The 13,627-nt window shown below is 39.6% G+C and overlaps 1 protein-coding gene across 3 annotated transcripts; it reads right to left on the bottom strand.

Moving 5' to 3' along the window:
- Positions 1-13,220, bottom strand: mybl1 (v-myb avian myeloblastosis viral oncogene homolog-like 1). 3 transcript variants are annotated; one of them, XR_003593957.1, is made up of 17 exons: positions 12,749-13,220; positions 11,152-11,260; positions 9,416-9,487; positions 9,144-9,236; positions 8,058-8,278; positions 7,781-7,979; positions 7,627-7,701; positions 7,241-7,351; positions 5,751-5,978; positions 5,302-5,670; positions 5,066-5,205; positions 4,872-4,986; positions 4,672-4,788; positions 4,453-4,551; positions 3,447-3,638; positions 2,640-2,885; positions 1-2,116 (listed from the first exon to the last, which is right to left on the bottom strand). XR_003593957.1 is itself a non-coding variant. In XM_028005852.1 (16 exons), the coding sequence occupies exons 1-16, from the start codon at positions 12,769-12,771 to the stop codon at positions 2,760-2,762; spliced, it is 2,289 nt and encodes a 762-aa protein (XP_027861653.1). In that variant the 5' UTR covers positions 12,772-13,220; the 3' UTR covers positions 1-2,759. The 3 variants fall into 3 exon arrangements, 2 of the variants coding, with proteins under 2 accessions (XP_027861653.1, XP_027861655.1); XM_028005852.1 differs by having other exon boundaries at positions 1-2,885; XM_028005854.1 differs by lacking the exon at positions 7,241-7,351 and having other exon boundaries at positions 1-2,885.
- Positions 13,221-13,627: the final 407 nt, after the last annotated feature.

Here is a 13,627-nt window from a genome sequence, read left to right as displayed (position 1 = left end):
TGATGCAACAAGATGCATTTATTTTTCACAAACAAAGTACAAGGTTACAAAAGAGAGCTGGCAGGACATCTAAGGTAACTTGGTTATGACAGTTACTGAAATTGCTACATTAAACAGCACGTTTTACAAAAGCGATTCATCCAGCATCTTGTGTTTATTGCTCATGCAGAACTACAGTAGTAAACAGAGCTGCTAGCATCTTGTGCTTGTACTTAATTCCCTCAACACCTATAATTTGTATTTGTCAAGAATTGTTAACTTCAAAACATATGAACTTGGATTTAATGGATGTAATGTACAACAATGAGTCAAACCGACCCGCAGGAACAGATCACACAAATATAAACAGATTAGACACATCTAAGTATAAATCACTTATATAGATGTTAGTCTACCGTCTGTACCAAACTCTCCTGATCTTTCCTCTTGAGCTCTCTGACAAGATTTCCTTCTTATTCTCACTCAGAGGTCTAAATGGAGGATAATCCAGATTAGAGGCAATGCTAGATCCACTAAACGCTGACAATACAAGATTCACAGCTGTAGTGCAGATTATAGGAAGTTTCAGTAAGATTACAAATAATCAGGAGTCGGGCTACTAAAATGGAAGACAAGCCGTTCAGCACTTATTAAATGTAATTGGATTTTACTGTAGTGCTCTTACTTACAAACCAGAGTGTATAAAGTGCAGGATCTGTAGTTGTCATTTAGGGGTTTTACAACTGAAATGCTGGTTTGAAAACAATATGCATGATGATCCTTCAGCCACCTGAGCTCGGATCAGTCCCAGCAGTGCTTTTTTTCTCATTAAAACAACTTAATTGAAATTTTTTTTTTTTTTAAAATAAAAAAATGTAGATTTGAAATCGAATGTGGTATGAAAAAGATTGGGAAATTTTATTTTTAAGCCATATTGCCTAGCATTCGTTATTGTCTTCTACTGATAATAGTTTTCATCATAATTGACTTTTGAAGCAAATACAACCCAGCATGAAACGTAAATAACAATTACAGATCAGCAAAAAACAAAACAAAAAAAACAAGAGTGTGGAAGTTAGGATTTGATCAGGGAATGTCAGCATCATACAAGGCCACACCGGCTGCTCTACTCAGAACCATCTGCCTACAAAAACAGCTTATTGCAAGGTTTTCTTTTCTTAGTGTAGTTAAAGTACACACTTCTGCAGCCAAACAGGAGAAACAAAAGGTGAAAAATCAAGCAGCAGATTCTTCATGTCAGCATTCATCACAAACTAACCCGCACACCCAAACAAAGAGCTATGTCATGATAATTAACAAACAAAAGTCAAAATTTATACATATAAAAAGTGCAGTTTGTCTATGATTAGTTTTCAGAGATAGAGTCCTGCTACCTAATTGCAAAACACATTTGATTTAAAGGGGGAAAAATGTTATCTAAATGTTATAAGGTCATGCCAACATCTATAAAATTATTATTTTCTAGGATCTTACCAAATTATTTCATAGAGGCTTAAAGTCAGGGGCAGTGCATGTTGTTTTTACCTTGGTGATATTAAACTGAATGGCAGCCCAGTCCTGTTTTCTTTTTTTAAATTATTTTTTAAAGAGAAAAGATAATAAAATTCTTCAATAGTTTCTCTTAACGGATTCCTTTTCAAAGAAATAAATAAATTAGTAGACATTAAATAAATAAAAATCTACAGCCTTCACATAAAAACGTGGTCCTTCTCAGCCAAATGTTTGACGTTTGTGATGTGAAACCGTGTCAGTATCAACCTTCACAATGAAACATCTGACAAAGGGGATTTTGTTTTATTTATTTAAACAGTGACATGCTTAGAGCAAATATGATTTTAGGCTGTTATTGTCAGCAAACTAAAAAAATAAAGAAGAAAAAAAAAAGTGAAAACTTCATGACTTCATGTTTATATTAACATCTAAGTCTCAGAAGAGTCAGAAAATAAATAAAATAATTAGAGATAAACAATAAAAGGTACCCTTCCACGTTTGAGGTTCTTTCACACGTACATTGCAATGAAATACATTCAACTGGTGTCTTCACGGACTCCATGGTCTCGGATTGGAAACTCTGTGTTGTCAGACAGATACCATCTCAAGTGCTATCCAGTTTGCCCTTTCAAAATAAAATAACATAAAAATAAAACTGAAGAAACACACTGCTCCTTTCTCAGCAGCAAAAATCCTCTCAGTAGTGCAATTTTGACTGACAGTTTCTCATTTTCTTCCTCAAAACCTCACACCAGCTTGGACTAGCATCTCGAATGATTGCTATTACAAAAACACACAGCTGCATTTTGTTGTTTTTGCTTAAAGTAAAGGGAATTTTATTATTGGGGGTCTTGTTAAAAACCTGTAGTGTGATTTTGAAGTTTATGTTGAGCCAGTAAAAAGCTAGACATGTGAGATGTGCGTGATTTTCATCAAATAACAGCAATCAGACTAGGTTTGCAAAATACGTTGAGGGAGATACATCATGACATGTGTTTCCTGGCATTTAAAATTATATATTAAGAATATATCACTCAGAAGCAGCCACCGCTGGTAATACAGACTATATTTGTATAGTTTCTACTGTAGGCAAAGATGTAGGTAAGTAAAAAAGACTAGGTGACCTAGAAATGTGTTATAAACTGTACCGGCAGCCAGGGCCTCGGCAGTGTTGATCTGTGTCACTAGATTGTCTCCTTCAGGACTCAGTGGACAGTTTCAGGTGCTGGACGGATGTAGTGCTGCTTGCTTGGGAGTGGAGGACGGCTTTAAAGCACGAGAGCCCTTGAGGTAGAGCCGGACGATGGGTAGGGAGTCAGATACTGTCGAGCCTGTTCTGTCATAATGAGCTGGTCCTCTGTCTTCCCATAAACCACTGCTTCCCATTCGCTCACCTGCAGGGAGGGGGACCGGTGGTTAGTTTGGCCATCAGCAATCGGTTTCTATGCTCCGCTGATCTGGAACAAACTTCCAGAAAACGCACACTATGCAACCTGGAACACTTTTTCTCCAGAACCTTCAATGTTTGTCAGTTGACATAAATACTGCGGCAGTCCGATCTGTACTACATTGCAAAGCCATCACTTCTAGTAATGAAGTTAGAACAAATTTTTCTTTTACAGCGGTTACATTTTATAATTGTAAATTGCATAATCGCTTTAATTTAAGTAAAGTGAGAATAACCCTACATCTAAATGCACAGTCTGTTTTGTTGATTGATAAAACTAGCTGATATTATTGGTTTAAATCCATAAAAATGGCTTTATTATATTGTTTAGACCACTGAGTGCGCAGATTACTAAGGTACGTTGATTTTATTAATGTACGTACTTTAATGCAAGCAGTGCTATTTACAGCTAAACAAATAAAGAGCTGGAACGGGAATATGTCTGACACAAAATGCAGGAAATATTCAAAAGCAAACTGCATCATGCAGGCAGGTTGGTTTCACATACCTTTGCAGGAGATGATTTTGGTTCTTTGTGTGAGGAGGGTCCGTTTTTCACGTCAGGCCTGGAGAAGCAGTGGGTGTGACAACGGACTCCTAAAAAGGACTTGTCTTTCTCAGAGGCTGACTGCCTACCCTCCTCTTCCTCAGTGATCGGGGTGACCAGCGAAAAGTTTTCCGTCAGGCTTTCTTCTGAAATCTGGAAAATGACGAGAGGTAAATGCTGTTGTTGAAAACAGGGTTTCTCTCAGGGGGTTTTGAAAGAGAACTGTCTCAACCTTCCTTGCAGTCCTCCATTTTGCATGTAAGATAAACCAGGCTCAACATCAAGCCTTGTTTCGGTGTAGAAACAGTTGTGGAAAACGTTTTAGCTGAAGCTCCGACTCTAGCTATTATAGCAGCTATTTTTGACTTGCCAGTTTCCATTTCCTAAATGCAGTGTTTCATTATATCCTGATGGTGTCATCCAGGACATGTTATTGCGGAATATCGTCTCTGCTGTTTGGAAATTGAACTGTTAGTGTCTCATGACAGTCATAAATCTTTCATACGGCAACAGTCATCTACGACTCTTTGAAGATTCTTGTATTATATTAAAGATGACAACATTTCATTTCACTTTGGGATAAACAAAGTATTTTTGAACTGACTTTGGCAGAAATCCCATAAAACAGCAGCAAACCGTGGAGTTTTGGGGTGCAGCCACACCTAAGTACTACAAGATGTTTGATGTAAGAGTAGAGGAATCAGGGGTGTGCTGTGGTGGCGCAGGGGGTTAGCACACCCCACGTTTGGAGGTCTTAGTCCTCGACGCGGACGTCGCGGGTTCGACTCCCGGTCCCGACGACTTGCCTACTGTCTAAAAAATACGAGCCACTAGCGCCGCAAAAACTCTTCGGAGAAAAAATTTGAGAAAAAAAAAAAAGAGTAGAGGAATCAAATTATAGGGTGAGATGGAGGCAGGTGATTTGCTCAGAGGGTCGCAGGTGAAAGAAGAAGTCAGACTGACTCACCTGTGCATTGTTGAGCTGCTCTTGGAAGACGTCAAGGCTGTCTTCAACCCAAGCGTCTAATAAAAGAGACTTGCGCACTTTTCTCGCTGGACCATCCATCTAAATGTATAAGTCAAACATCAATTTATCACTTTTTATTAATCAGAGAACATAAAACATTAATTATATAACATTTCCTATAACAAACCAAACAGCTAAAAAGGTCAGAGTCTGACATACGTTATGTTTCCACGCTCTGTGGTCGGACTGGAAGTCTGTTTTGTTGAAGATGTCTCTTCCTGTCTCCTGCTTCAGGACTTCTAGGATGTCCTCTTCTAGGAATGCCAGAGGCTGTGGCTACAAAACACAGCAAGAAGAAGAATATAAATGACAGCCCTTGGAGAGTAAAATAATAATCAGCCTTATGATCAGTGCCTCACCTCCATCCTCAATGGGCCGTGCATTTTTTCCTGGGCAGCCAAAGCTTTTTTAAATGGGGTTGGGGTTCTTGGGGTTGGGACTGCAGCATTTTTAACTAATTTAGGGGTCCTGGAACTTTAAAAAAAAGATGTCACTACAATATTTTGTCCTGAAAAAATTACATTTTAAAATTTATTCGTCACACTTCATTTACCCATCGTTTTCTTTCTGGTGTTTGGGCGTATTTTCCTTGAGGAGAGGCGTATTGAGGAGGCATCTTTGACCGCACACAGGAGTTGAGGTCAATGCGGGATCCTCCAGGTTCAGATGCTCCGTCGCTGATATGTTGCAGAACTGACATGACAGACATAGTGTTTAAAACAAACGCCTAAAGCAACATACCTATATTAACTGTAAGAGGACAAAAAGGCAGTGAGACAAACAACTTACTGCTGACATGGTGCATGAGTGTGACTTTGTAGGTATCTTCTTGGGAGAGTTTGACATGTTTTCCAAGAACGAAGAGCAAGTCCTGTCGCACAGAGGCTGTCTTCTGGCTCTCCTTTTCTTCCTCCCGCTGGAATCCTTGCCGGGTTTCAGTGAGTTGATAGGTGTCTGGGAGGCGACGGCGACCAAGCCAAATGGCGGGCAGTTCCCATCGTGGCCTGGTATGGCGGTGTGATTGTTGATGGTGTAGCCTATCGGTTCATAAACTGTCCTCTCCTGCAACAGATTGGTGAAGCCTGCGTGGTTGTGCCTGGGTGGCATCGCTGCATTCGACACATCAAAACTGGCCACATTGTTCCACGTTCCAGGCTCCTGATGGGAGGAAGAAATATGCTGTAGATAAATCCACTACATCTAATCATAATTATTCTGCTTTTGCTTTTGTAACTCACTGAATCGAGTAGCTCCATGGTTTCTGCAAAATCTGGGATGGTCTGAAGGCTGGAGAGCACAGCGCTAGCCTCTGCAGTCAGGAACTTGCTTGGAGAGACTTGAGGGGGTGGCGCTGGGATGTCCGGCCCTCTCCAGGACCCCCTCTCCGCCTGCTCCTCCAGGCTGCTGCTGGTGGTCATCGAGTCTTCAGACAGACTGTCTGACCAGGCCGGGTACGGCTCCACACTCTGAGGGTCAGGAAAAACAGGAAAGCTATGACAAAGATTTCATGTTGCAGAACAAAGGCGCTAGCAAAAGATTTAAATCGCAAAAACGTGAATCCTTATGCACACCATACTGCAAAAGTATCCATAACACTTGAACTTTTTTTTTCTTTTTCTTGAAATTTTTCATATGTTGTAAGATTACAAACTTAAATCTATATTGAGATTTTATGTGAAGGTGACGTGTAATAAAAAAATCACTTAAAGTAGTTTGAAATTGTTTTTCACACAAAAATCTGAAAAGTGTGGCATGTATTTGTATTCAGGCTGCAGGTGTCAATACTGTTCAGAACCACATTCTGCTGTATTGCACATTTTTTGGAAAGGTTTCTTCCAATTCTCTAGAAAGAGAAATTTGACCCAAGATTTGTTTTCTTTTGAGATATTTTAAGAATTTGACTTGGTCATTTTAATACCTAGTGTTGCTGGTGTTGTCCAGCTGGAAGGTGGACGTCCGGCCCAGTCTCAAGCTTTTCCAACAAACTGCCTTTCAGGATTGTCCTGCATTTAGCTCCACCCAATAATCCTCCAATAAACTCTAACTGCATCCCCATGGTGTGATGCTGCCTCCACCATGCTTCCATGAGGATGATATGTTCAGGGTCAGTGTTATTTTTCTGAAAGCAATATTTCCTCTTGGATTGCATGTGGGGGTATCATATACATATCACATTTTTACGATTGTTTTGTGTAAAAAATTTGTTGAAGAAATATTAATTCCACTTCACAAATCTATGCTACTTTGTGTTAATCTTTCACATAAAATCCCTTTTTTGTCAGGGAGTTTGAATACTTTTGTGCACATAAATGCTATAAATAGACGCAGAGGTTCCGCTTTGACAGACTAAAGGGGCGTAAAAACAAGTACTTGACAGATGAGGGGAGGATGTAACAGCTTCACAAGTGAGGTGACTACCAAGCACAGCTTCAGCCTAATCCAGAGGAAAATATGAAATGGAATATGTTTTAATATAGCAGGACTACAAGCACGCATAAATGTGCTCAAATCTTGTGCTATACACAGAAAAAAAGCTCATTCAGGAATGTCAACCACTAGAGAGGTGATTTATAAGACTACATAAAAATGATCAATTTTTACATTTTATTGTTCATCAAATATGTAAGTATTATTTTAAAAGGAGCTTTTCTTCAGCGTATGACAGCTGCAAACCCACACAGGACGCTAGCTAAGTCTGCTAAAACACACACACGGAGTGTGTTCTTACACGTGAACCTCTGCACTGCACATGTCGCTGGACTTCGCTCTCTGCTGACATAAGCAGCAGCTCAAGCTCCTTAATTCTCTGTTCTCTGTCAGGATCATCCAGGCAGGATGGCTGCAGTGTACGAACATCAGGGAGGAGAGTTTGACAAGAAGAGAGGAAGGGGAAAGAGTTAAAAGAGTTAAGATAATCAAAGAAAGGGGACAAAACACAACAAATTCACAAACACTGATTATTTAGGGTTAGGTGAGAAAAAAAACGGGACAGTCAAGTGTTTGATTGGCTTGATTTGTCCAAAGTTAGCAAACAACAAGCAAGTGTAACAATAAAGGTAAGAAAATAAAGAGAAATTGTTTTTTTATGTACATTAAATAAATACAAAGACTCACTGATACAAAGCTGGAGTTTTCAGGAAGGCCGTCTATAATGTGTCCGTTGGCAGGATCGTAGGAAAAACTCCCCACCTGCAACACACAGCACCAAGCTGAAAGGAGCTCAAGTTAAAGACTTTAGATGAATTGCGAAGTGGAGGCTGAAATGGACCTGGCTGCAAGCCGTCACAGGCAGAGGACTGCGAACGCAGTGCTGGGGGTCCGTCGGAGTCAGAGGACAGGATCTGCTGTTCCGTCTTTTCCCGTTTCCAGAGGAGGTGAAAGACTTGCAGCCATTCTGCAGGTAACCCTCGTGCTCCACTTTCCTCCTCATGGTGGAATTCCAGTGGTTCTTGATGGAGTTGTCTGTACTGTGAGGGAAATGACTGACGGCATTAAACATCCAGATGCTGGCTAGAAGAAGGAACATGTATTTGAGGCAACATTACCGGCCAGGAAGCAGCTTCGAAATCTCTGCCCAGCGGTTGCCAAGCCGCTTGTGGGCTTCATAGATGATCCGATCCTCTTCTTGTGTCCACGACGACTTCTTCACCTCTGGGTTCAGGTGGTTGTGCCAACGCTCGCGGCACTGTTTTCCAATTCTCCCTTGCAGGTGCTTTGCGATCACTGACCAGCGCTTTGGGCCATACTTGTGCACCAGATCGATCACCTGCACAAACACCCAAAACACGAAACATCGAGACACTTTATAGAAAAATACAGAAAATGCAAGGAAACTGTATATTGCTATACAGCAGAATCATCATGCTCAAAAGAACAAGAGTTATTCAGGTGTGGGTGAATGTAGCTGCAGCCCATTCTGTCAGAACTAAGCAATGCTGTGATGTCATAGTTGGCAGGCCAAGTTTAAGCAATAGCTCTGATTAGCTGTAGCTGGTTTGTAATGTTTGGATTCAGGCAGGCATGATTCATGATCATTTTTAGCAACAGTAATTTGCAAAGTGATACAAAAAGGTGATAAAGCAAGCGAGCATTGAACTACACAAGTGTAAGAGTGAAAATTGGAGTAAAATCCCATTGATTTCAATGGGATTTTATGTGATTGACCTGCATTAACGTTTGGTTCTAAGACTGTCGCAAAAAGTAATTAATCAATTGATCACATGATAAATTAAAATGGGCTCGATAATTCCCATTCTGATAATGATTAATATTTATTTAAGGGCAATTTTGTTTCATTTACATAATCAATTTTATGTATGGCTTAGATTGCGTGCCGTTATTATTTCCTTTATGCTTATTGTTTTTGGTTACTGTGTTTTATTTTGGATATTTAAAATGTCTTCCACTTCCACTAAGTTTATTTGTCTTTGAGAGGGTGAACTTAAGTTATTATGCCATTATGATGATATTACTTGAAAATAGTCTCAAAACAATTATATTATTGTGCAGAGGGTAGTTAGACTGAAGATAAATAATAGATTGCACATTGTGGTATTCGTGCTTGTGCTGTGTTCTTTCACACCCTTCCTATTTCTCCCATATAATCTCCAACAACTCCCAGCTCTACTTACCTTTTGATCCTCTTCTTTTGTCCAGGGTCCTTTTACCAGCTCTGGGTTGAGGACCTTCTGCCAGCGGTGCTGACATTGACCATCTGTCCTCCCCTGTGGCAGCAGACACAGAAAGTTCAAACCTAGCTCATCACTCTGAACCAGCTGCTAAACTGGCCCCTGAAAACTGTAACTCACTAGAACTTTCCAGCCACACTGTGTCCTAATGCAAATTGGTAAACAACTCTGACAGGCAAAGCGTGAATAAAATGTTGTTTTGTGATAATACTTACTGGAAAGAAGGTAGCTATTGATTTCCAGGATTCAGTTCCATGCTGCTCCACAAGTTTTTTAAGTTTTTCATCCTTAAAAACATTAGAAGAAAAAAAAATTAAATACCGAACATGTTTTTGCCTCTTACAGTTTTCTTTTGACTTATTTCCCTCTTTCACTTCAGTGTTTTAGATTCTTTAAAAAAAAAAAAAGTTAACATTAAACAAAGCATGTATTCAGACCTGCCACTTTTTGTCCGCTTTAAAAGAACCAGTTTATTTTCCTGTTGGTCCAGACCTTTTGTTCAGGTGCGAATAGACTCAGCCGAACCAAGAGACCCACTTCTTGAGGTGGTTTCAGTCCACTTCTAAAGGAGCTCTGGTGTGAACACAGACAGGCCTCGATCTGCACCAACTACAGGAAATATACTGTATGTCTCTTTGGATCTTATGAGCCACCGTTGCTGGGCGTTGTGGTAATAATTAGCCTTTCTGTGTTCCTAGTGCTACAACTGCATGGATGTTACAAAGAATAGCCATGTACACTCCAGAAGCTGCGAGGAGACAGTGTATTCGTCCTTGGTATTTGGGCAGAATGCACAAGAATGTTCAGCATGTTTTACAAGAAGTGTTTGTTTTCTTTCCGGGTTTGTGCTCTGCCACACGCCACCATTTCTGTCCAATGGAAGCAAAGATCGTTACCCACTTGGCTTTATTCAAAAATTATTGTCCGCTTGCAAAAAAGCTCAATATGAAATCAAACTGCACCAAATCAAAAAGAATAAAGCCTACTTTAGGTCCAGGCCAAACTACTTTAATAGTGTGAATACACCCAGAGATAATTTGATTAAATAAAAAAATTTAAATGCAAGTGAGTTTGTTCATTTAGGGGGAAAAAGCTATTCAAACCAAATCTGCCTGTTCCCATGTGAAAAAGCAATTGCTAAACAAAACCCTTAGAACACTGTGGCGGGATTTGGTCATGTTTCTTTGCAGAACTGTTTTATTTCAACAATGGTGAATGGTTTTTAGTATTGAATGGTTGGTCCAAGCTTACATCACAGCATCTGGATGCCATTTTTTGCCCATTCTCTCTCTTTCTTATAGTTGAATCATGAACATTGACCATAACTGTTGCAAATGAGATCTGCAAAGCTTTATATGTCGTTCTGGATTATTTTATGACATCCTGGATGAGCCACTCCTGGAAAGGTTCGGTGCTGTTCCAATATTTGTCCATCTGTGGAAAACGTCTCTCTGTGGTTTGCTGGAGACTCAAACCTATAGAGATTACTTTGGTACCCTGATAGATGTCACAGACTTCGTTTCTCATCTGTTCTTAAGCCTTCAGCTGGAGCTTTTTACAATCTTATATATTACTTTAAGTTGCCAAAGAGGCCATATATCTTGATCAGATGGGTCAGGCATTAATTGGGCCTGAAATCAGAAAATTTGTTTACTAACAGTTAATTAATGATTTAACAAAAGGGTGATTTCTTTTTCCACACAGTCAGGTTGGTTTTGATTTCAAAACTCCATTTGATATTTACTCTTAATATTTCTGCCCATAATTAAAATCTGGTTAGATGACCAGAAACATGCAAAAGGAAGAAACCTATAAGCGGACAAGCACAAACTTCACTTTTTAAGCATGCTACAATTTACCACAGGTCACTATACATACACTATGTAGACTGTTTCAGTTTCAGCCCCTTCTCAGGCCACACCCTACATGCGAACGTCCATCATCCTCTTACCTCATCTCGGGACCATTTCACTTTACACAGCAGCTTTTTGTCTTTGCTCTTCTCTTTACTCTCTGGGTCTGTGGAGTGGAGCTCTTCATCTTCATCAAGGCTAGAAATGCTACAATAACAAAGCAGAAAGATTGTAAAATGAAGACCCCAGAAATAAAAATGACATATAAAAATCCCACCTAACCAGCCAGATCTCTCCTGATTAGTACCACCTTTTGCTTTTCTTGTGGGCGGCTCCCAAGTTCTAATTCTGACAGAGTTTGATTTAGCGACGCATGAAACAGAGGAAAAAAGCACTACAGTTTCACAGAATGTGTTAATCTGATTACCAATGAGACTGGAGGTTATTACTGAGCAGGCGGAAGGTTATAAAGTGGTAGAAAATGACATTATTTCTCGCAATCAGAGTGGGAGAGTGAGTGGGTGTGTTGATGGAAGCACGATGAAAGGTGCAGTTGTTCAAAAAGCAACAAAAGCAAACATAACCTGGCTCTTAAACCACCGCAACCATTTGTTCAAATCATCAGATTACTCACACTGTACTCACTTGACAGTGTTTTCTTTGCTTTTAATAATCCAAAACAAATTATTATTTTTATTTATCTAGTTTAGGTTTTGGCTTTAACTATATTGAATATTTTAATTTATAAACAAATCCAGCTGTTACTTTCTACATGCCTTCATGTAGACAGCCTTTATTGTTGAAATAAACAAAAAGTTGTGTACAATTAAACACAAGTCTAGTTTGACCTTTCTCATCACATTTTCTAATTAACATCAAAGTAACAAATTGTTACGAATAATATTAGCTGGAATGACAGCAGGTCAAATACTAGAGAGCTTATTTTGGCAGCGAGTCTTCAAATTGTTCAATTTTCAGAGTCTCTAATAGGAAGATTTTATTATTAGTCAAGTTTTAAAATAGATTATTCCCTTTGTTTTGAGTTTAAGAATACTTTTAATTTGATTATGCATTTATTCATTTTAACATAACTCCCAGGAATTTTAGCATTTTAACTTATTGTGTGCTTAAGGGCTGGACTGACTTGTGACTAATTCGCCTGCAGATATCATACAACATATGGCATATTGTAAGCATTTATAAATTACTATAAAAAGTGCTCTGCTTATCACAGTTATTATGACTTGGCTAGTTATTGTCTATGTTGGTACAAGAGTAACTAAAATATGTCTTTGTGACAAATAGGTTATTACGTAACTATTACTAGTGCTCTTTAACACTAGCCATTTTATGAATCTAAGCCAAAACAAGGTCATTCGTTACAGATATATTTATATATTTATGGGGGATCTGCAATTATTTTATCCACTTTCAACCAGAATCTTAGCTTCTTTTTTTTATCTATTTCTGCTTGTAAATGTATTTGTTTACTATAATTTATGTATGTATTACAAATTATAACTAGTGCTAGGGCTGTTTACTAGCTATTTATTGCACTCTAGACCTTCTATGTGCAGGTGCACTTGATAAGTTGACGCCCTCTCCTACCGGACAATGACACGAAACCTATCCACGGCAGATGGCAGGCGAACCAGACAGTGACATGACTCTATTATGGAAACTGATGGCACCTACCTGCGTGTTTTCGCGTTGTCCATGACAGCCGGTGGGACGGTTGAACCTCTTCAAAGACAAACCTGTGTTTGGCAACGCTCTCAAACCCCGCAGTAATAACTGTCTATCCATATAAATCACTTTCAGTCATCACTGAGAGGTTGTTGCATCCAGTTGGTAGAGTATGGCTAGCCAGCGAGCTAACTGGAGGCAACGTTACATCAAATTTGCAGGGTAACAAAAAGCGCTGTTCACCTTCGATAACATCTTATCGTTGCTATGAAAAATGCGTCACTCTATTTTCTTCTGGTTCTTGTCGCTTAAGATGCGACGTCGCAACGTAAAGAGCTAGTCTGCAGACGGAGGACCTGACAGGGCTTTCCTCGCTTTCATTCAGAGATGTTTCTAGCAGAGTCTCTCCTCCGTCTGTACCTCAGTGTAGCGCTATAATTTTTGTCCATCCCGCCGATTCTCGCGCCCAGCCCTCTGTGCAGGCGGCCTCACCGCTGATTGGACAAAGCCGCCCAGCGCTCTAAACTAACAGGTTACCGTTGTGGAGGTGCTCGTCGCTCATTGGCTGGATCCTCCACAGGCTTTGCTTTCATTGGTTGAGGATTTGAAGAGGCGGGTGTTCAATTAGACCACTGTTCTGTCATCTTCTACAGCAGAATGGACCTTTTCATTAACAGTGTGGGGGCTCAAAGTGGGGTGGGCAGGGGCCCTGTTCATGGAAGAGGATGTTTGTCAGGGCAGAAAGTTTTTACTACGGTTGATGCATCTCTGTAAATTATAATATTATCGAAAAATTCATTTACTTCAGCAACTGATCTCTAGAAGTGAAACTTTTGAATTGATTCATTATACTTATTGAACTATTTCAGTTGTTTATTTCTGTGAAGT

Source organism: Xiphophorus couchianus, chromosome 21 (genome assembly GCF_001444195.1).
Source record: "Xiphophorus couchianus chromosome 21, X_couchianus-1.0, whole genome shotgun sequence".
Taxonomy (NCBI): domain Eukaryota; kingdom Metazoa; phylum Chordata; class Actinopteri; order Cyprinodontiformes; family Poeciliidae; genus Xiphophorus; species Xiphophorus couchianus.
Note: the sequence above shows the minus strand (reverse complement) of the source record. Positions and strands in the feature narration are given on the sequence as shown.